This window comes from Artemia sp. Qi Xiang Cuo, chromosome 14 (assembly GCF_049724085.1).
Source record: "Artemia sp. Qi Xiang Cuo chromosome 14, ASM4972408v1, whole genome shotgun sequence".
In the NCBI taxonomy this organism is placed as follows: domain Eukaryota; kingdom Metazoa; phylum Arthropoda; class Branchiopoda; order Anostraca; family Artemiidae; genus Artemia; species Artemia sp. Qi Xiang Cuo.
The window spans coordinates 48258084-48282734 of NC_142807.1; the positions used below are offsets into that span (position 1 = coordinate 48258084).

Sequence of the window (24651 nt, forward strand, 5' to 3'; positions counted from 1 at the left end):
ATCATAACAGGATTGAGGTAAAAGATGGAACTCAAGCGTTTATTTTTCTAAACCTCTGGAACAAATGCCCTTTGAAACACAAACAGCTGAAAAGGTAAGCTCAGGGGATAAAACATAATCTTTGACAACAGTGGACATGCCACTTTTCAACGTTAAAAAATTTATTTTTCATTTGTATTCATTTATTCATGAAATCCTTGATTTAAGTCAAAGATACAAGAAAATAAATAAACTGCTTAAGAAGCAGAGTATGTCCATGGGGTTGGAAACACTTAATTGACATAACTTAAAAAAAAGAAACAAAGACCGAGAAATAGCTCCTTGCTGTAGTCCAGATGCGGGACCTACTTTTAGTTATACCAAAAAAAAAGTTTCCAAGAAACTCAACTAAAACTAAAACTCGTAATTTGAATTTAATAAGTTTTTAATCTTTTTCTTAAGACTATCCCTTTGGCAGTTATCATGCGTATGAAAATTGGACCAGGAAATGTGCCCGAAAAACAATTGGACAATTTTTGGTTATAATTAAGACCCGACTGATATGGATTTTGCGGTCCGCACCGATATAGTATCGTAACGACATAATTTGTTGATAAATTTTTTCCCCGGAAAAAAAGGAACTTACCTAAAGTTTGAACCCTGCACTCTCCGCCCATATTCATACTCACATGTTTATCCCTGGTCTATTACTCACCAAAGAACAGCCTCAATAATTTACTATAGATTCCAAATAATGCAAAAAAGATTTAGAAAAAAATCAAACCAAATAAAGTGCTAGTCTGGACAGTAAAATTATTTTAAGCCGGTTTAGTTACATAAACACAAATGCGTGAAAATCTGATTGAAAGAAGTGTAAGATATTCATTGAATTTGATTATTGAAACCCAAATTTCAATAGCGGGAACGAGAATTTATATTTTAATCATGAACATATTAGTGTGAAATTTTACTTTACATTCATATTATATAGTCCCTTCCTAACGAATACCTGCTAGGTACATAGGATGCAGGGGTGCAGCTAGGGTTTTAAGTTTGGAGGAGGGATTCAAGGAAATGTGTTGACAAAATCATCTAGTATTCCGAAAAATGCAGACACATGCTCCTAGCTAAATAGGTAAATTTTTCAAGGTTTTGTCACGTGGAGTCGACACCTTAGAACTTCCCCCTCCCCACCCTATATCCCCCCCACATCCTTCCTTAGCTGGGCCCCTGACCTGATATTATGGTTTTAATCGATTGAATCTTGGACCTTTCAACCACACAAATGAACATTCATTAAACAGAGATGTACGGCTTATTCTATTCTTTTTAGTTGTTTTGGTAGAAGTTGTACGTTATTGAACTCACCATACATTTCGAACATTGACACACCAGGTGTGTATTGACGACAAAGGTCCGATTTTATCTGGTGGCTCCGCCCTCAAGGAGTGAACACAAAAAATTACCCGAGAAAATCTGCTGTCATCTTCTGGATAAGTTGTGCATAAAAAAAATCGGCCGATATCCGATTTTTTTTTCTGATATCCAATAATGACATTGACCGCCTATCGGCCCGATAATATTGGCCGCCCGATATATCGGTCGGTCCCTAGTTATACTTAAACATAAATGTTAGTGTATAACGTTAAAGTACCAAGGACAGAGGAAATGAAATCTGATTCTTTAAATTGACTAAGTGGAAACTTACACCACCCAATATGTCTTGGAAAAAATTAGGAAAATCAATTAACTCAATTTTTGATGAAAAAGACCTCTGTATTCAGTTATGTAGTTTTACGCTTAGCAGGCTCCAAGTTTGAAAATAAGGAACGTGTGTGACTATTCGTCAGAAAATGAGCGAAAAAAATGCGTCTTCATGGAGTTCTAGAAACTGTGACACTTCAAATTATAAGTTAATTGACTCATCGACGAAAATATGTTTTTAGAAAGACCAATTCGGTTATTCTATTCTGTTATGTTCATCCCTTTAGTTGACTATTGAAATATCAATAGACTCATTATTTTTTGTTGCTTAATTTTTACATCTTTCCATTAGCCTATATTTGTTCAATACTGAACATAATACTTAACATAAGGGTAATACACCCCTATTGGTTGTTGTATTTCTCAACGATCAGATGGTGATAAATTAGGCGTTACAGCCGTTTATTTGGACTTGTTTGTAAACAAAAAAAATTTTCGCTTGCTTCTTCTTACGATTCAGTGTGACAACAAAGAAAAATCTTTGCAAAGAAAAAATCTTAAAGTCAGGGGGTAATTTTTTTTTCATTTTCTTGTCCTTGGTTCTTCAGTGTAAAATGTTAATGTATTTGCTTACAGGGTGCCAAAGAAGGGCAGGGCCTGAAAGTTGTTGTTTCCGTATCTGTTCAACCAGTTTTGTCTGTAGCTGAAAAATATTCCATTGAGGCTGAAGAGGCAGCTGCCTTTCTCATAGGTATGCATAGGGTAGTTTTTTATACAAGGTATAGGGTAGGGTAGAGTTTACCTCTACCCTACCTGCATAGGGTATAGGGGTAGGGTATAGGTATAGGGTAGAGAGTAGGTATATGCATAGGGTAGAGTTTTCCTCTCTCTTCTCTTCTTTTTCTTCTTTTTCTGGTAGTCTTTATTAGAAGCGGAATTTTTATTCTAAGTTGTAATTGTTTACGTCATACAGTGGATTTTACGAGGTTATTAACAAAATTCAATGATTTGACAAAAAAATATTCGTTTCAATAATGATAGACGTTTTGCAAGATGTTTTTCATATTATGAAAAAACTATTAGTTGCAAGATTCTAAAGATGCTACTTCCAACAATAAAGCTGTGTATTTGTAAAAGGGGTAAATAATTAATGATATCTTCAAAAGTTAAAATAAGACTTAAGCAACGGAGTTATAAGCAATTAGACAAGGATATTAAGAGAAACTAACAAATGGATGGATAAGGATGTTAAATGTATATTAAATACTATTGAACGCGCACAAATGGGGCGCAAACGAAAATTGCTAAACGTTTTAATATGGCTTGGAGTGAAAAGCTGCAACTATAACAATTTGGTACATTTTGGTGGACAATTCTTTCTTTTACTTTGGTACAGTTCAGCTTTCAATCATTTGGCAAATAGGTGTTATAAAGTGAAGTCTTCAATTAAATCTCTCTTCTCTCTCTCTCTCTCTCTCTCTCTCTCTCTCTCTCTCTCTCTCTCTCTCTCTCTATCTCTCTCTCTCTCTCTCTCTCTCTCTCTCTCTCTCTCTCTCTCTCTCTCTCTCTCTCTCTTCAACAGGGCGCTGAATGTTAGCTCCTTATCTAGATTCAAATATTTTGGTATCGCACAAGCATTAGACTACCAAAATGAAACATTGTGAAGAATACTTATTATCTTCTTATTCTAATTTGCCTTTTATTTATAACTAGACGCCTTTAAGTGTTGATGGGGTGTGATTATGAGTAAATTTAAGTATCAGATATAATTTTCTGAATGGCCGCGAAACAAAAGAAATAAAACATTTCTATATAGATAAGATTCGGGGGGGGGGCTCAATCTAAAATGTCCAACCTAAGGTCCTCTAATTACATTGATGATTAGTTTTGACTGGATCCTAATTATAATAAGACGTAAATTCTCCGCCATTTTATTTAAATGAATTTGGGCCCAGAGACCTATCCTGATTATTAATTATAACATACTTCTGTTTTCAACAAGTTGTAACTCTTTTATATAGTTAATAAATGGATGCCAGAGCATGAACATCATTGTGAGTAAATGTCAATGATTATTCCCTCAGTATTCTGATTCGAAAACATATAACATATCGATATACACAGTTTGGGTGGAGGGGCTCGATCCCTTTGGTTCTAGCTTTACTCCTCGATCTATACAGATTTCAGCTTTGATATAATTCTGACTTAAATAAGGTGAGCATGATCACCTTTCTGTTAGAATGTATGTGAAGTGAGAGTATGATTGTCAGCAAGATGTATGATTTTCATGGATCCTTCCCTAGAAATTCTGACTTCAAAGAGATATTACATGTTTGTAAAAACTAGGCTGGATGGCAATTAGGGGTCTTTAGACCTTTACTGGGGGCCCTCTTAATATGTAGATTGTCCAATTCCTGCAAGATTCTGATTTCAAATACATTTAGTATGTTCACGTTTCCAATAAATTCCTATATGAATTTTCAGTTTTCAAATTTGATATTCAAATAATTTGGTAACGTTGTGGTGCGTTGGAGGCATATCTTTAAGAATATTCTGATATTCTGATTAAAATTTTTCATTTTGAAATATTCATCGTTTCAAAAAAAAAATGTTTATGTAAAACATTGATAAGCGTCCACATTTTTTTGTTAAAATCACTCCAATGCTTTATTATGTACCCAGCTTTTAGATACGTTAGTTTTGGTAGCTAAGACCTCGCGTCTGCGTTTTTGAATTTTTTTTGGGGGGGTGGGGGGTGGGATCTCAACATTTTTTGGTATATCCTGTTTCAAGATGCATGAATTGTGAGGTTTTTGAGGTTGTGAGGTTGTGAATTGTGAGGTTGTGAGGTTTGAATTGTGAGGTTGTGAGATGCATGAATCTTATCTAGGTTTTTCAGTGAATATCCATTAAATGTGTTGTATTTACTCGGTTTTGAGATATGTGTAGTTTAATAGACATCGTAGGTTAAAATTTTTAAACTCTGTCAACTCTCCTATCTTGAATGTTTAGATTCGGTTTCACAAACTTCTTCCTTTCCCTTGAACAATTTGAAAATAAATCTAGTTTAGGTGATACTTAGTATAGGTGTAAAAGATATAAAATTATTTAAAGACTAATCTTTATTAAAGATTTACATGTTTTTTATATGTAAAACTGTATGATAAGGCCATAGAGTTTAATAGAAGTGGGCTTTGAGCTTAAACTGTTTGCGTCTTATTACAATTCGATCGTCATGGTTTTTTAGAGTAAAATACTCAGAAACATTATTTCACAAGACCTTTGCACTGCAAATAACACATCCAGATTAAGAGATTCCCGGAGATTCCTATTTAATAAGTGTATCAAGAAATAAGAGAAGAGCTATTTGCCTAGACAATTTTATGAATTTATTGTTCAATTATTCTTGTTTATCTTTCAGAGAGGGAAAATAGATTTTGTCTCGTCAGTAATGAGAATTTTGCCAAGAAAGTTATCTATTTGGCTAGGGGAGTTTATATTTGTTTATTTTTTTTGTAGGAAGCTGAAAACTAAAAAGCTAGACTTTTTACTGTATTTAAACTCGTAAAATTTGATTTTCTACCGTTTTAGCTTCCGTAATATTTAATTAAGCCTTTATAACTTGCTGTGTTTAATCTATTACAAGAGTACTCTAATTATTACTTGTTTGTTAGGTAGTTGTATTATATAGCCCCTTCCTAATATCCCTCTAATATGTTTCTCTGACGCTCAATCCTAATGAAATATACCTAAGAATGATAAAAATATAATACTTTAGAAACAAATTTGGGCTGTATATTTGCACATTAGGGCGGGGGGCAAAGTATAGCTTTTCTGCATGCCTAATATGTTAGGTACAATTATTCTGCATATTATGACTCAAGAATTGTTTTCTAACTTCACACTGTCCAAATATTTTACCCCCCCCCCCCTAACTTGCAAATATATAGCCCAAGTTATATGTTTTCTATCTATTCTGTCACTTCTCTTTGTCTTATCTCACGCTAACCTGAAAGAAACTAAAAAAAAAACCGGTTCTATAATGCGTCAATGAATCAACGACTTGAGCGGTAGGGGCTCTGTCATACAAGTACCGTTTATTATTATTATTTTTTTTTCCTTAATTTTTACTCTTTCAAAATTCGATGAAAAAGATAAGCTTTGGTGCATAGATCCTGTAGGGGGTGGGGGGTGATGATAGTTTTTCCCTGCTTTGGAAGTGTTTCATTGTCATTTGTATATTCGAAGGTGCATAGAGGATGAAAGGTCCTTATCCTGAAACGCCTTCATCTGTACATGCATAGCCACGAAATGTCAATGTCACTTAAATACTTCCTATATTTAAGAAGTTTTGTGTCCAAACATTTGTCAAAAAAGAGATTTTCATGGGATTTTTATGTGGCTTTGGTTTTCAATAGTGGTTTCCAAATACATTTGTTTTATCGAAATAGTGGTTTTCTAACTTGTGATGTTTAGAAATCCTGCTAAGTGGCGTAAATAGCTAGATCATCATCTCATCACAACGCTCGAAAAATAACTGAAAAGAGGGTGGAGATGGAAAGAATCGCGTTGTGCATAATAGGAAGCTTACATCAAAAACATGCTTCTTCGCCATTTAGCACCCCCCCACCCCCAGTATATAATCGTTGCCGTGTGAACCAATGGACTAACGCTTGATAATAGATTCACACCCTTCTAATAGCAACCTTAGAAATAATGATAATTCAGTTACAAGGCCTCTTGTTACCTAAGATTAAATCTTCAGTAAAATTGGAAACAAAAAGTCAGTACTAACGATATTTGTTTGTGTCACATGCAAATGTGTTGCGCCTTGAAATTTAGTCAGCTTTGTTTAATTTATCTTGCCCAAATACTAAGCCATAAAGTAAATGTTTGAAACAATAGTTATAACTGGTTAAATATAACTAAAACATTTGCAGATAGTCAGAAAGCCTCTTGTTGGCTAAATTCAAGTTTTAAGTAAAGCTAAGGGGTATTAGGGACCTGTAGCTTCCCCCTTTTCAATTTGTTCAAAGAACCCTTCCCATCAATAATTAGAAAATTAGGAACTGAAATGTCACTTTATAGAGTTACTCTTTGGTTTCTCTTCCTGGCATTACCAACAAAATAGCATCTTGTTTCACTTCTTACAAATAACGAGACCTACGTAGAGGTGTGCTAAACAAGGCAAAAAACTTAACTATCTACTTCGTATGTTTAAATAATTTTGAAATATTATTTCTGAAGGCTAATAAATGTCTATGATCAGTTGGGGAACAAATTTTCAAATTGTCGAAAGACTTACTTTGTGAACACCTTTTAGTCTTATGTCGACACAAAATCAAGGCTAGATATCTTTATAACATTGAAAAACCTCATAATAACAATTAGATACTAAAAATTAACGATAACAATTCTAATAACAATCGCCTCTATGTATAAAAAAAATAATTAAAAAGATCAGCTGCACATTTTGAGGACCCATTTCGGAAGATACTGAATGCTAAATTTAGTTTTATCAATGCTAGACTAGAATGGCAAGAATGAGCACGTAGTTCGTTGTGATTTTTTTTTTTTTTTTTGCTTTCTAAGATTCGATAAAAAAAAAACTAACTATTGAATTTCCAAATAATTGCCTCGACCTTATAATTTTTTTTCTTTGTTTTTTTAGACGCATTGATTTTCAAAACTGGTTTGTTATGCTCACAATTATGAAATGTTATTAAGTTTTATTAAAACTGGATGAAAATCGAGCGAACTTTTAATAAAAGTATAATATTTGTGACACCGTATACGGATTAACTTGTAGGGTTGAACTCTTTAGCCTCTTTATTTATATTAAAAACATTCAATACAAATCCAAAACTAAATTAACTTGCTTAGGTAACGTGCAGTGTTGCAGTAATCCTTTTTCGGCTTCGCCAACAAAAGTGTTTCGGTAGTGACACTTTAGCCTGGAATCCGAGGAAGGGATTTAAAGGTATTTTATTAACTTAAGAGCCGTTTGAACCTTACATGTATATGTAAAGTTCAAAGGCTACATGTGTAACGCTACATGTGTAGTGTACCCTTAAGATAAGATTTATTTATCATGAAATACACATACAATATTACATTTTACTATTCCCCCAAAGGCTTATTGGCCTGAAATGCATCGGAAACAAATAAATGTCGATATATTGGTACATATCCTGCCTCTTGTTATCAATTTTTATTGGAAGGAGTGCGGTATCCCCCCCCCCCCCATCGAGGCCAAATACAGATGGGACACCAAAAAAGGAAACTAGTTTGCAGAAGTTTCTAATGCCTTATCCTTGAAGATGACCATCCACTCATAACTTGTTCTTACTTGTACGTCCTTCTTCGTAGCGGACATGCAACAGAATTTTTCGTAGCCTCAAATGCATCAGAGGCCAATAATAGGTCACATCCACTAGCAAAAGATGTCAATCCCTCGTCGCCGAAGATGTGCATTAGGGTGGTCACAAAAAATCAATGTTGGAATTTTTTGAGGGGACCCCCCTAAAAGCTGCCAATTGGCTAAGAATTGAGATTGGTGAAGTTTAAGCTCAATCGGATAAGGTTAACCCGTGCCTCATCAAGGTTGAATTTTTAAATTTTTATAAAAATGGATTTTTTTTAATAAAATACCCAACAATATTACCAGATTTAATTAAATCTGTTGTCCAAATTTTGCCTAATTTATTTTCTCAATTGGTACATAAAAAAAAGTGTTGTTAAAACTGTTTTCAAAGTAAATACAGAAACAATCCAAATTGAAAATGATGAATTGAGGAGATTAGAAAAGGAAAAAGGTATAAAGAACAAGAAGAAATAATGTTCAAAATTTTATTATTTAAAATGTAAAAAAGAAAGCATTATAAAAGAAAGAAGTACAATTAATTATCAGATTAAGGTGGTAATGGCTTAGATAACGTGGCTTTTGAAGAGTCAGGAAATATTTTTCGACATTCCGATACAACTTGTAACAGAAACTGACTTTGTTCTTCGTCTTTTGTCAAACAGGAATTGAAGTCTTGGATTAATTTTACCCCTCTTTCAGCTGTGTCATTGACAACCTTAAAACCGTTCACTATTTTTTTTGCTTTTAAGTAATTTGAATTTTCACACCATACATCAGGATCCGTATTTAAAAATTCTGTATCAATTCAAAATCTTTTGAAAAAATTTAGAGCTCGATGAGAAACAAAAAAATCAATATCTTTGTCCAATAAATTATCCACTTGATGGAGACTGAGTTTTGCTTTCATATCCCTATTATCACAAGTTTTTTCTTCAATTGGAATTAATTGTAGACTTTTTACAGCCATGCTTGTTTTCACACTTTTATCTACATTTTCATCGAAGAAAGAAAATGCGAATTGCTCAGAATTGAGGTACCACAAATGATTTATCATTTTAGACAGTGCCTTGTCTGCAAGTTCTTTATCGATTTCTCTATATTTTACAAGAGATTTTTAAAATTGTAGGTGTTGGTCGGGGGCCAAAGTGGGCTTGGGGGCGTTGAACCACGCTTTTACATAAATGCTTATTAAAAATAAACAAATGTCAGTGATAGTTTTTTCTTCTAAATTTGTTAATGTAAATTGATCCCTGAAAAGATATATTTTGATGCAATAAATGGCCTTTGCCATCAATCTAACGTTATGAATGGCACCAGGTACTTTGAAAAAAGTGTCTTTTGGGGGAGTACGTCCTAAAACAATTAACGAAAGTTGAATAAATTCTTTGTAATTTATTACAAAGGATAAAAAAATCCTTGGCTGTTGGTTTTTTAATTGTTCCATAAGAAAAATTGATATTTCATCTGAATTCCCTATTTTATGTCTAATATTCTTATCTTCAATAGCAGTTTTGAATTTTGTCTTGTCTAACTTCGACCATCCAGTCTGAAACTTTTTAAAAATATTTGGGTGGGGGCCAGTAGTTGTGCCCATTTTTAAATCAAAAACTGATTTGAGAATAATTTCAAAAATATGGTTGCGACATGCTAAATAGAGGATTTTTCTCTATTAATTGCTCCAACAAAACGCAGGTTCCGTTGAGGCGACCAGTATTTACTGCAGTGGTATCAAAACACATTGCCTGGATTTTCTCAACTGCTCCCCACTATTCAACTGCTGCAAATACAGCTTTTGCCTGAGTAATTCCCTTACCATTTCCAAGCTGAGGAACTTCTATCAACTGAGGAACTTCTTCATCCTCACAACTAATCAAAACCGCTACCCCTTCTAAATTTTCTTTACCCAAAACATCTGGAAGTAGTTTTCTGTCCCAGTGCAAAACAATTCCTTCTAAATCGGAATTTTTGAATCTACGTTTGATAAGTTCAGTCCTTTGTTTTCGGAATAGCTGTCTGCGAAGTCGTATTACACTTCTACTTACAATTAAATTCTGTGAGTCAAAACCTAACGCCTCTGCAGTAGCTGATATTATTCGAACTGTGTCTCTATCAGAAATACTACATCTATCTAACAATAAAGATAATTTTTCGGTTATAATCTCTTCACTTCCTCTAGCGTACTTCTTTTTCTTTATTTCTGGTTCTCCATCCTCTGTGTCGGGAAAATTCACCTCCATCTCTTCTTGTTCCTCTTCTGTTGATGTGCTGCTTGCTGAAGATTCCAGTTGTGCAATGAAATTTACATCTTCAAAAAAAAAAGGAAAAACTCATTAAACGGTAACAAGCAATAAGCAACGCACTCACGGAATAGGCATCAAATAAAATAATTTCAAGAGAAAAAGAATAGGAAAACGTGAAAGAAAGAGAAAAACTCTACTAACCTAATTCGTTTTGTGATTTTTTCAATCTTGCCATCTCAGCTGCTCGTCTCTTTTCTCTTCGTTGTTCTGCGTTCACAAAATTCATGTCAACGCCTCCCATTCAGCCAGGACGTCCTTTTTTCTCTGGAGTAACAAAAACTGCTTGTCTTCTTCAACAGGGTTTGTTAATGCATCCTGATGAGCAATTTCAAAGAGGTCATCATGGATTGACTTGTAAGCTTCTACTTTTTTATTTTAAGCTGTTCTATTAGATTCGTTGGGGTTTTTTTGTAGTTTTCTCCACACTTTGTCCAGTTTTTCAAGCTTTACAATACTAACTTTAAAGTGTTTGGCTGGTGTAGTAGCTTTCTCCCAAAAAATTACAGCCTCCTATATTATAAGTCTTACAGCTTCTCTGGTGGTCAATTTCACTACCCGTATATTATAAAATCAGCTGCGTAAAACTTGACAATTAGAGGGTAATTTACTGCCAGTGATTTGGTGAGAGATGTAGCCAATCAAATGCACCATTTCTTTCTGCCTGGAACTCGAACCTGAACGAGCAAGGCCCGTTGACGCTGTAAAAGACATGTTCCCTCGAATGTCACAAGAAAAAACTCACTAGAAGAGCGTTGTTTAATAAGGTCTACTGTTTGAAAACAAAATATTAAATGAAGCCCTCTAATAAAGTAAAATTAAAATAAAAATCTGGAAGAGCATAATCTGACAGGTAAAAATACAAAGTTAAAATAAAACAGAAATAAAGATATAATAGTAAGATAAAACAATTAATAAGTTAATAAAAAGAAAATACACACGACAGCAGAGTAACAGATAGTAGATATATTCAAATATAAACGTTTAAACCAAAAAGTGGTAGGAGTAAAACTTGATGATAGTAACATTTCCTATGAAATGAAATAAGAATAAAATTTCTAGGACAAATAGTTTTTATTTTATCAGGAAAAAACGGCGATTTTGTGCAAAAAATCGTTTTTTTCACATTTAATCTCGATGAGGCACGGGTTAACATTATCCGATTGAGCTAAAATTTTCCAACTGTTATTTTCTAGACCAATGGCAAATATTAGGGGGGTCCCGCCGGCATTATAACAAAAATATTTTTTTACCTTATACCTTGTGACCACCCTAATGTGCATGGTATAAACGTTTTTAAAAAATATATATCGACCTTATCGCCAGTTGAGTCTTATCTTTTTGATCGTTGGTATCAAAACCCGATTCTTTTGATCAGGTAAAAGGGAAACTAATTTGGTGAAGTTCCTAACCTCTTAACCAAAAAGATGACTGCGGCATCACAATCCATTCTTACTTGCACGTCCCTCTCTGTAGTGGACATGAAAGGAAATTTTTTGTACCGTCAAATGCTTCAAAAGCAAATAATAGGGACAACAACTAGCAAAAGATGCTAACCCCCATTCAAAAATATGTCAGGTACAACATCTAATTGTTACCTACGAGTCCCTCTCTTATCTCAATATTTGAACCATGCCCCTTTTTTTCTAATTTGTACCCCATCACTTAAGTTGTCAACCCTTGAAATTTTTAAAATGGTGTATCGAATGAACGAATTTTCGTTCGGAAAAACTGATGTCGTATCTATTGATTAGCTCATGAAGGACTATTAGACTAGCGTTGAAAAAATATATCTGTCTTGGTGCAATTTTTTTTTTTTTTTTTGCGGGTGTCCATCTTTTGAATATGAGTACTTCGAAAGGAGCTGAAGGAATATTGCAATTTCTTCATTGAATGGACCAGGTAACCGTCGCACATCTTAAGAATTTTTACTTTAGTTCAACTTCGATTTGAAACTGGTGCCTACCTGCTAGAACGGAGCTTTCCAGTTAAAAGCAGAAACATGGCTCGATGAAACAAAAGCTTGGCTTCATAACTTCAGATTTGGCTTCCTGACATAGACTGTAAAACTCCACTTCAACTCACTCACTGTATGCTTTGACTCAATTACTAGCAAAACTGTCCTTTTTGGCCTAAAGCAGGAATCATACGCAGCTTACCAAAATATAATGTCATAGTAATCATCCGGCCTGAGGTCCACACTTTCCGTAAAAACTGCGGAGGTTAGACGCTTCCCACTTTCTAGAAATAAGCTGAAATTGGTGAACAAGAAAAAAAAGGACAAAACTAAAGGGTTGTTCCTGCAACACAATAATTACGGTAAATCAATTATTTTTGGTTGCTCTGCCCCAATAAATGCTTTTTTGATGTAAAGAACATGTTTATTGACTTAAATAAAACTCTGGCGCGTCACGGGTTTTATTGAACTGGTAATATTTATTCACGAGAATATTATGTTTCATCTAGGGCAAGGACATGAATTTCGACTGATAAATTAACGTTATATCATTATGTCCTAAGAAACAACAGGGTTTTCAGAGTATGAGAAAAAGAATTGTTGAAAAAAAAGAAAAGAATGAACGCTCTCCTTGCGTGTTTGACTTTGCGCTAGATGCTATGAAAATGTTTTATTTATTATTAAGTATATTGCTTTCTATGTTTTTTTCACTTTCTTATATTTTGTTTTCAGTTTCTTTTTCTGTTATTGTGAATAAGATACTACAGACCAAATCAATCTTTTAGGTTTATTTAGAAAACTAGGCGTCTGCTTGGTTTTTGATCTGAACTCAGCTATTGAAATAAGCTTAGAAGAATCAGCAACGGAATTCATTGAAAGGTATCAAGAAAACCCTAGCGGAACAGTGCTTGCGTCTGCTTGCCCGGGTAAGTTCGAATATTCTGTTTGTCTAAAAAGGATTTTGTGTCGCAATATGAAACGTGTTGTTGTTGTTCAAAGGGGCTAAGTTATAATAGAAGAAGGCAAATTTGTCAAGTGAAAATGACTGAGCCACCTTACTGTATGAATTCTATTTAATGTCAGATTGAAAGCGAAATTATCCGAAATCTTCCTGCTTAATTCTTAAAAAAAAGAGACTACTTTGAATGCCTATCTGGAAAAAAAATTCTAAAATCACTTTTTTACATGTGTAAAGAATCTTACGATTTTACTGGTCGTGGAAGTGAATTGTTCAATTCTTGCCTAAAACGAGTCCTAACCGAGTGGTTAGCGCGCTAGACTTGAAATCCTTAGTCCATGGAAACAGGGGTTCGAGTGTTGGTATCGTTGGTTATTTGGTTTGGAACGGTAGTCAGCGGTATGGCTCTGTAAGCTCAGCCAGATTTGGCCCAGCTCTAAATGGACAGCTGGAGAAATCTGGGGGAAAGCACGGGAAGCGTCGGGCAATTTGCCCCCAACCACACATTACGAATATTTTTTTAGCCATCGGCACAAAGAGAATGGGAAATTTATATGAGTTGTATCTTTGACTGTTTAACCTAGGAATTAAAAACTAAAAAATTAAAATATTAAAATCTATTAGCGCCACTAACAGTGTAGGGTCTAGCGACTTGAGTAAAAAAAAAGTAGAAAATTCCAACGAAATTTGGATGATTTTAATAAATAAACTGCAATATTATTGAATTAAAGCCGTAGTGTCTCAGAAACTTATAATTAGTCGGCATTTTTTGGTTTCAAGATTTATTTTAAGCCAAAGTCTAGTCTTTATAAAGCAGGCCTAGGTTAACTTGGGAAAATTTTAATAGGGTAAGTAAGCTAGTTGAATTTAAACTGGTTGACCTACTGATGACATAATTTTTCTCTTTAACCTTCCTCTATATTTTAAAATGGATAAGTGCGCAAAAGTTTGGGGTCAAACAAGTTCTCCAAACGCTAGATGTCGTTGATGTTGTTTTATGTACTAATGCTAATTTCTACTGTAATGCCGTTTGTTTTTCAGGCTGGGTGTGTTATGCTGAGAAAACCCATGGTGAGTGGCTTCTTCCTTATTTGAGCAAGGTCAAATCCGGTCAACAGATTCTTGGGTCTTACATTAAAAGAAAGATGGCTGATAGACTTGGTTTACCTCAGTCTAAGATATTTCATGTCTCTCTTCAGTCTTGTTTTGATCGCAAACTTGAAGCATCTAGGAACGACTTTTATGATGAAATGAATGACTCTCATGATGTGGATCTTGTTATTACACCAGGTAATCTTTTAATGTATTTATATCACGTGTTTACTATAAACAGTGTTTCAAGGGATTTTTCAGTCGGTACACAAACAAAAGAAACAAGTTTTTAGTAGATTTGAGAAAATAACGATATTTAAAGGGGTGTGCGTGTACCGTGGAGTTTTCCTCTCCGTATCCGTAGCCAAATGCCAAAAAGCTCATCTTGTAGTTATTGTGTTTGGTAAAAATAAAATTGAACAGTAGCTAGCCTACGTACAACTTAAAATGGTTTTGGTTACGAGCCATAAATAAATATTTTAAGGCCATCCATCACTTTAGGTGGCTGTATCCTCGGTATCTCGGCATTCGATGTAACTTATTATTGTTCCGCTAATTTTTTCTATTCTTCGTATTTTTCTTTTTTTGCAATATTACAATGGGATAAGTCAGTGTGATTTTTATTGGCTGATTCTATTCCTCATAAAAATGCGGGCTACGAATTAAAAATCAAATCAGAGAAACATCTTTTTGGTTTGACGCTTTGGTTACAGAACTACTTTTCTCATTAATTTTTTTCTTTCAAGTTCTGATTTAATAAAAATTATTTTGTTTCTATTATCTCACACGGAAATTTTGAAAGCTTTGGAAAGTCAATTAGAAAGTTTCTTAGCCTTTTCTATAAGTTTCAGCTCATTTTCGATTGCCTACGCTAGCAAAAAATAGTTTTATCTGCTCTTCGCCAGTCAAAGACTTGGTAAAAAGAGTTTCAGTTTGTATTTTGGCTGCAGTAAACACAAAGCACTGAAGATTCAAAAGCGCTGGAGCAAATCAAAAAGCGCTAGGTTTATCCTGTGCTAGACATGAATTTTATGGAAGTGCAGAAGGGAGTGTACAAGGAGGGCATTTTTAAATCTCCAAGATGCAGGGGACAAAAGTGACATCAAAAGGTTTTATTTCCAATAACTTTTGAGATCGATAAAAATAAGTTCGCTGGATTTTATAAAAACCAGGTACGTTAAAATGTTGAGAACTGAATAGGACAAAGATTCAACCAATAGGGTAAACTATCGCTTCAATTTCGTTAATTTGAGGGGGGACAGAGGAAAGAATATTCTTGCCGCTCCATTTTGTCCCCCCCCCCCTCCCCAATTTCATCTTGAAAATTCCCTTTTTTGGGGGTGGATTACTTTCATGAATCTTTTGTTGGTATTTTCATTAGAAAAAATGAAAAAAACACATTTTGTCCTCCTCTAAATTTTCGTGAATTGACGTCACTGCTTCGGTTTCCGGGCAAACTTAATTTAGCTGTTTAAAAACTAGTAACTGATCTAGTTGAATGCAATCCTCCGAGATTTTCCAGATTGGATGTTTGAGGTATTTCTGGAAGTTTTATTCGACTGGGTCTACTATTTAAGATCTACTATCTTTAACATAGAAAGATAGTTTGTTCGGAAAGCAATTCTTAATCCTAAATGAAATCTGTTGGGTTTTAGCCGGCAGGCTATAAATCTCAGTTTGAGACTCACAGTTTTTCGTTTGAGATTTTGCCGTTTCTTGGTTTTCGTCAGATAACGTCTTCTCAGTTGCTGCAGCCGAAATGTGACTCGATCATCTGGACTGACAGCACGCCTGACAGCTAAAGAAGCACGAAGTCTGGCTGTATGCCATCCATATATCATTTTTCCCTTGTACTGGAGATTTGTATTTGAACGTTGAGCTCAAATGCATTTTATTTGGAAACGACCATGGTAGCTTATTGCCTGTCGAACCGGTAAATTTCAGCTTCTTAATTTCATAGAACCTGATTTCAGGATTTTGGAAATTGCTTGCCAATTCTGAGTCGTAAAAGATACATGAGAAAAATAAGAGCAGTTTTGAAGACTCAATATTTGTCGTAATACGTAATGATAGGGAAGTTAATCTTAACCATTGCTTTCTTCCTGTCAGGGATCGGTGTATTGTTTGTTTTGGCCATCCAGGTATATTGTCTTCTGCAAATTCCTACATAATTAAAAAGATACTTGCATTTGTGATATCAGACTCTTAATAAAAGAAATGATTTGTGGTAATGTTGAAATATTTGCTCAAAATTTTGTATACCTGCTTAAGTTCATTTAATTGTACATGTATTGCTTATTAGTTTCAGATAAATACGTCTGCATATCTGTATCTTGGCATAAAAGATAATTGATTGTTTTCATTTTGACACAAACTATTCCACACCTCGCCTTGTCTCCTAACGGACAATGCCAAATTTTCAAGAGGGCTGTCTTTTTCTGTTGTTTTTTTTCCGGTGTTTAGATGGTTGAAACAGTTCCTTGCTAACGGTTGTAAAATTGAATTTCACGAAATTGCGTGTCTTGTCCAAGCAACGTATTTAAAATTTAATCCGCCGATAAATAAGATCTAATATGAATAATGATTAATAAACAATAAGTAGAACAACAGGGAAATTTTTATACAAGACAGTGGAACGCAACTTTAAATGAATATTTCGACACTATATCCAAGGGCCGTCCTCAGCAAAACAAACGAAGAGAATAAAAAACAATATAAAAGAAACTTACATTGAAAGTAAATCAATAAAACTGAAAGGTTTTTTTTTTAAATGTTTTAAAAAAACCCTAATATCATTACTTCAAGGAAGTTCAACCAGGAGTTGAACTTCCTGGAGTCAAGGAACTCAGGATTCCTGGTTGAACTTCCTTGAAGTAATGATATTAGGGCTGTTTTAAAACATTTTTTTTAAAAACATTTCAGTTTTAATAATTGAATTTTAATGTAAGTTTCTTTTATATTTTTTTGTTCTCTTCGTTTTTTTTGCTGAGGACGGCCCTTGGATATAGGGTCGAAACATTCATTTAAAGTTGCGTTCCACTGTCTTGTATAAGAATTTCCCTGTTGTTCTACTTATTGTTTATGATGGAAAGGCAGTGTGGTCTTCGTCGCGAATAATAATTAAAGATTCTGATTGCTTTAATAAAGACGAACCAAAGGTGTAACATGTAGTGAAATGGAGAAATAAAGGAAGGAAATAATTAATAATTAAAAAAATAACAATTCCGATACAAAGTCAATCGTATTTAAAAATCGGTTTTAAAACGAAGGATTAATTAATAAATAAAATTTACGAAAAAGCTTCTATTGAACATTAAGTTTGATAAATAAATTTTAATTAGTATATAAATAATATACTGAAACCCTAGGATTTCAATCTTGGGTTTATATACAATCTCATACATAAAAATATAAATAATATTTATATTAATAATGTAAATAAATAAACCCCTTAGTATTGCATCATCAATGATAAATTCTCTTTTAAATATTTTTAACATAAAATTCATATAATTTTGTCATTCAAATGGTTTAAAAAAGGATTCTAAACTCCTTTACTTAACCGGTAAGCTAACCCTGTTGAAGCCTAATTAATCCTTGGTGGGACTATTTGGTGCACAAATTTCTAGATGATGGTGGATTCTCAATCACTGGATCATCCTGATTTTTTTGTAGACCAGGGTGTATTCTATCGTTATTAATTGGCTTTTTGGTCTCATGATGACCGGGGGACGGGGGTCTATATTGTGGTTACTGTCGTGTGTCTGTAAGTTTCAGTCAAGGTGTCATGCGGATTATCCAGGGGGTAAATATAGGTATGCTATAAGGCATTTTGGTGCGCAGAAAATCGAAAAAATGCCAAAAACATTTGTTTTCGGCTTGTTAAAGTTCACTCTGTAATAAGTGATTTTGCGACAAGCCTGCACCTGGAACTTCCACCATGAGGACAAGAAACTCATATAATTGGATTCATTGACCTCAGATCTATGTATTCACTAAGCCGGAACAATAATATTACTTAAGAACTTTTTGCTGGAGAAGGATTTAAAGTTTCTTAAAAATAGGAAAATTGTCCTTTTTTTAAAAAAAAATTCAACAAATATTTTATGTGTTTTCAATCTAAAAAGCTATGTAGAACTAATTTGAAAATTGTAGTTGGGTAAATGGATAGATCTGAATCTCATCTATGGAATCATAGAAAAGTTGTCATCTTCCATTGATGTATGAAAGCTCTAGGAGAGCAGAAAAATAAGACACCAAAATTTGCACAAGGAATATAAGCCTTAATGATATGAAAAACGTGGGAAGCAATAAGAAAAATCATAGAAACATATTATATTTTGGGGGATTGCATTTGCCCCAATGCCAATGTGCTGGAGCTTGGGTGTAGACCCGTTTGCCACTGGTAGACTAGATTTCAATCCTACGGTTATTTTTGGTTTCAAAAAGATGTTAAAAATCTTTTTAAAACAAGCTTTGTTCAAATTTAAAAGACACCAATAGGTCTATATATATATAGACCCCGGCGCCGCGCCGGCGGATCGACCGAACGCCACCGACGAGAGGCCCGGTCGAATACCGCCGAAGTGTCGTAACGCCGCTGGCGCACCACATGCACGCCGCCGCCGGCAGAGGCGGCGGCGTTCGGTCGGCTTTAAATTATTTTTACTCAGTTTTCCAATAATTTGAGGTATATCTGAATAATTTCGACATTTTTGTTGTTGTCTTTGTACCCCTTTACTCATACCCTCATGATAATACCTCGATTTTTTTTAAAGCAGGGATGCCAATAAGTTATTTTTTTTTTTTTTTGATTCAGAGACCGCATCCTATCAAGATGATATCCATAAGGTGGGTATTGGGAGTTATTATATTTAAGTAATATTACCTTTATTATTTTTTTTTTATTATTAAAAGCAGGAATTCCCAAAAGTTGAAAAGTTGACAGAAATTTACAAGATTTGCGTGAGTTATGCTTGAAACAGCACTTGAATAGTTTTATCGTCCAAAAGGAAAGGGACATACGTCCAATTCGGGTTTTTTTCCTATTGATGAAACGGGTTTACTTTGAAAACATTCATTCATATGTACCAGGCAGATTCACACTGAAACGAATTGGTGTGACGAAAGCGATATCGACATCCCCACCTAACGTTGCGCACGAGTAACAATGGTGCCCTTGGTCCAGTGCCCAAGTTACATTAAAAGGCCAGGTCATAATAAAAGCTTTCAATTTGGGAGGTTCAAGGAGGAATCTTTGACAGTCTGATTACCTCAGGGTACTAGATGTTGCAACGTTCTTACGTATCTACAGTGGTTTAGAAAATTTGATCACCCCACAAATGATTACCAAAAATATGCACAAATGTAACATATTATAATATTATAACACAATGTGGAATATTATAACACTTTTTTCAAAGCTTTGAAGAAAAGCAAAAAAGTCTAAATACCCCTAACTACGCTTGAAAGCTATTTTAAAAAGAAACTCTTTGGAGATTTCCATGGAAATAGACATAGACATAGACATAGACATAGGTTTATTAAGATCGAACAGCGTAGCCATGGCTAATTTATGTCGTATTTACAACAATATGAAAAAAAAAAATACAAATAACACTATAAAAACACTAACACGTGAATTCAAATAACACTAATTCTTGTTGTATGCTTCTACGAAAAAGGGGACAGACGTGTTTTTGTAGTGGTTGGTCCTGCAGACAGGGGGTTGTAGCTTCGACTGGGATCTGGTTCTTTGGTTAACAGGAGCATCAGGTGGGAGGATCAGTCTGTGATGGGGCGAAGATAGCAGTGACTTGCCGAGGGACATGATCAGTGATAATCGTCTGTCGCTGAGAGATTCAAGGTTCAGTTCTTGCAAGAGTTTGTTGTAGTCGTCACTTCTGTTACCAACGATTATGTTAACAGCTCGTTTCTGCAAAGATTCAAGGTCATCGCAAAGGTAGTGGGTGCTCTGGACAAAAGGTCCCCAGACAGCGACGGCATATTCGAGTAGAGGTCTCACATACGTAATATAGGCATTTTTTAGGCTTTGAGTGTCGCAGCCAAACCTGCGCATCAGGACTAAGGTCTGAAGTGATGCATTGCCAGCCTTAATAACGTTCTCCACGTGTTCGGTGAATGTGCAGTCCATCGATAATGTGACTCCGAGGATTTTTGCAGATGGAACAACAGGAAAAGGGACTTGCGGGAATTCCAAATCACGTTTTAAGGGGAAAAACCTGAGGATCATTGATTTATCTGCATTCAGTGTCAGCTTGTAACGTTCACATTCCTCAGAGAAGGATGCCAGAAGGGTCTCGCTGAACTGACGTTCGATTACACCTTCTCTGACGAGGTATTTGAGGACAAATGATAAATCGTCGACGAATTTGAGTCGCTCTTCGAAATTCTGAAGGAGGAAGTTGATGAGGGAGATAAATATGAAACCAGTAAGTCTTGTACCCTGAGGGGCTCCACAGGTAAGTTTAGACCAGTATGAGATCAACTCACCTTCAAACAATGGAAATACACACTGCATTCTGTCCTGAAGGAAGCTCATCACTAATGCAAGAGACCGCTTCTGTGCACCCATTGCTCGCATATTTTTTGCTGCCGTAAGATGACAAATCAGGTCAAATGCCATCCTGAAATCGGTGAGAGCTAGGTCGATGAAGGTACTGCCCTTGTCAAGCCACTTAAAGATAATGTCAACTAGGCGCACGAGGTATATCGAGGTATTGCAACCTTTGAGGCCGCCATACTGGTAACGGTCTATGTTTTCCCGCGTTTGCTTGACCATAGCAGAAGCTTTGAGCCTGGGTGGGGATCAAAGAGGAGTCTAAGTATTTTGACCATAGGTGACTTATTGTTGCGACTTTCTTAAATTTGGTAATTCTTGTGAGCATTTGGAAATCAAAGCTTAAACTCAATAACTGATACTAAGTGTCCTAACATTTTGCTTGGATTAAAAGTGACGAACTAGGATGAACATTTCAACATCTTCCTGGAGCTACTTCAGTCTGCATATTATTTCATTTAATTACACTTAAAACGGATGAGCTTTTCATTTTTTTACCTAAGAAAATAGCTGGCACTTCATTTTTCTTCATAGCGAATAAACTATTAAGTGTTTTTTGTGTCATTGTAATTGAAGTGTTATCATGTGAAGTGTTCATCATGTATTTTTCATTTTTATAAGTTTACTCCTTTTAAACGCAGTTTATAATTTGACTGGTATTAGGTATTTATGAATGTATAGTTTGGAATGAATTCCCAAAATAAAAAATGAATAGTATGCAAAAGAGCAGCCAAAAGCAATAAAAAGCAGCAGTTTAGCCTTATCCTATATGGCATATATTCTATAAAGAAGCCACATCGGCGCGGCGCCGGGGTATATATATATATATATATATATATATATATATATATATATATATATATATATATATATATATATATATTCAGATAGACGTAGGACTACAATAAATAGTTATGCAAAAGGTAAAAAACGACTATATAAAACTATATAAAACGACACTTGGCAAAATTACTTAATATTGACTAAATATTTGCACATGGGTAATTTGTTCTTAGCTTATTCTTTGAGGATTTATCACCGCGATTATTTTTTTAATCCGGTGCCTCGTATTACAAAAGTTGTACAACTGCATGTAGCGGTCATTTTCTAAAAAACAATCAAATTAGTTAGTCTCAATTTTAAAGCAAGTATGCTCTTCTATATAAATTAACTAAGGATCAAAATTTTGAAGGTAATTTGGTCTTTGAAACTATGACCTGACGAAAAGGATCAACTTTATAATGTTTCTTCTTTTCTCAGTTGAAATCCAGCAAATAATTGAGGAGGAAAATTTGTCATTTACTGAAATGGAAGCTTCTGGCTTTGATGAACTATTCAATGGGGATAAATTTGACGAATTTAGACCCAAAAAGCCCAAATTGGTTACTCCCTTTGGTTCAGAGTCATCTGGCTATGCCCATCATGTTATGAGGAGAGCGGTGCAAGAATTATATGGTCTCAATATAGCCCCAAATTTCGTTGCGCAAAGGTGAATTATTGTAATTGGCAATCATTTTACTTAATTCAGGAGTATATTTTAATACTTTTGGCGTGGTTAGTAATAGGAGTTGGTGTTTTCTTCCAGAATCGGAATCAAGACAACTTTCCCTATTTCCAAAACGATTCCGCAAACCAAGCCTTTTTATACAAAAGAAAATTGTCCATATGTCTCCATTTACTGTGTAAATATGCCCTTTACTTTGACTTTTGGCAAGTTCTCTTGAGGAATTTTCTAGTTCTCTTACAATATTAATGGTTAACAGCTTCATCTCTACGAATGAAATCTACCCTGTTAAATTCTATTCAATCAATGAATTAAATCAAATCTATTATCGTTTTTGCATTTATGTGTTTGAGACGCTTTCTCTCTCTCTCTCTCTGTCTCTCTCTCTCTCTCTCTCTCTCTCTCTCTCTCTCTCTCTCTCTCTCTCTCTCTCTCTCTCTCTCTCTCTCTCTCTCTCTCTCTCTCTCTCTCTCTCTCTCTCTCTCTCTCTCTCTCTCTCTCTCTCTCTCTCTCTCTCTCTCTCTCTCTCTCTCTCTCTCTCTCTCTCTCTCTCTCTCTCTCTCTCTCTCTCTCTCTCTCTCTCTCTCTCTCTCTCTCTCTCTCTCTCTCTCTCTCTCTCTCTCTCTCTCTCTCTCTCTCTCTCTCTCTCTCTCTCTCTCTCTCTCTCTCTCTCTCTCTCTCTCTCTCTCTCTCTCTCTCTCTCTCTCTCTCTCTCTCTCTCTCTCTCTCTCTCTCTCTCTCTCTCTCTCTCTCTCTCTCTCTCTCTCTCTCTCTCTCTCTCTCTCTCTCTCTCTCTCTCTCTCTCTCTCTCTCTCTCTCTCTCTCTCTCTCTCTCTCTCTCTCTCTCTCTCTCTCTCTCTCTCTCTCTCTCTCTCTCTCTCTTTCTCTAAAATACATGAATGTTTATCCAATCATAGTAACGTTGTCAATTTCTAAAATATTTCGATTTAAAAAAATTTAAAAAGTCAAACAGATTTTTGTATAAAAAAAAGAGATGCAAACACATTAATCAGCTATACAAAGAGCTTTGATAATCATTAAATAGAAAACTCTATTTCTATCTATCTATAGAAACTCTATAGATACTCTATATTCTATGTTCTATCTCTACATACGATAGAAATTTACAGTTTACTTTAGAAATCGAAATCGCAAATAAAATCCCATTCCTAGATGTGTTAGTTATTCGTAGCTTCGATAAACTCAATTTTATTATTTATAGAAAACCAACACAAAATAGAGTTTTCTATTCCAGTGAGGCAAATCTATTATCGTTTTTGCATTTATGTGTTTGAGACGCTTTCTCTCTTTCTCTCTTTCTCTCTCTCTCTCTCTCTCTCTTTCTCCAAAATACATGAACAGTCGTTTTTTGTGGGATAACCTTAGATGTTGTTTATTAATCCTAATCAAGAATACATTTTTTTTTAATTTTAAAATGTGTTTAGCATTCCTGTGTTCCCCTTCGTTCCATTTGGAAGGGCTCTTTGATTGTCGTAAATTGTTCTTTGTTGACTGAAGTGACAAATACTCATATATGCAGTGAGATGGTATTCCAGTTATTGTCAGCCTGGAAAAATAATTCCGTGTCTTTTACTGAGCGATATTAGAATTTTGAAAAATTCATAAAGGAATAAAATGTATTTCAGAATAATAATTAATGATTTTACTATAGAATAATAACAAAGTACCTTATGTATTCCTTTTTTGGAGAGCCAACTGGGTTATCCTCTAGGAAAGAATAACAAAAGTTTGCTTACTTTTCGCCAATACTACCCTCCTTAGCTCTTGGACAAATTTAGTTCTTTCTTCCCTAGTCTTTAACTCCCTCGTTCTGCTGCAACAGAAATTCTATTTTGCCTCAATGAAATTCTCCACCGAAAGATATAGAAGAATGTTTTTCTCTACAAAATTTATATCTTCGATCGGTGAATCCTCCGCTTTTCCTTACCTCTTTTCTGTACTATAAATAATAATTTTTCGTGAGAGGCTTGACTCCTATTATAAGTAGAAGTGGAGCTTTACACAAAATATCACGATTTGAAAATATGTCAACTGTGATTTTCAGTTTAAACGATCATTATATTTTAGTCTTACATTAAGAAGAAAAAGAATATGTTTATTTTACTATAACAGCTTTAAACTTAAACGAGCAGCTCAGTATTGAAAAAATGCGAATTAAGTAATGCAAGAAGCTACGAAAAGCAGCAGCAAAAGAA

At 34.7% G+C, this 24651-nt stretch overlaps 1 protein-coding gene across 2 annotated transcripts in view; it reads left to right on the top strand.

The window, feature by feature from the left end:
- Positions 1-24651, top strand: part of LOC148944552 (cytosolic iron-sulfur assembly component 3) — a 40680-nt gene that overhangs the window by 12549 nt on the left and 3480 nt on the right. For both annotated transcript variants that reach the window (XM_089100655.1, XM_089100656.1), the window contains exons 5-8: positions 2320-2434; positions 13087-13227; positions 14301-14549; positions 22192-22420. In XM_089100655.1, coding sequence (XP_088956781.1) covers positions 2320-2434; positions 13087-13227; positions 14301-14549; positions 22192-22420 — 734 coding nt within the window. The remainder of the gene's footprint in view (positions 1-2319; positions 2435-13086; positions 13228-14300; positions 14550-22191; positions 22421-24651) is intronic.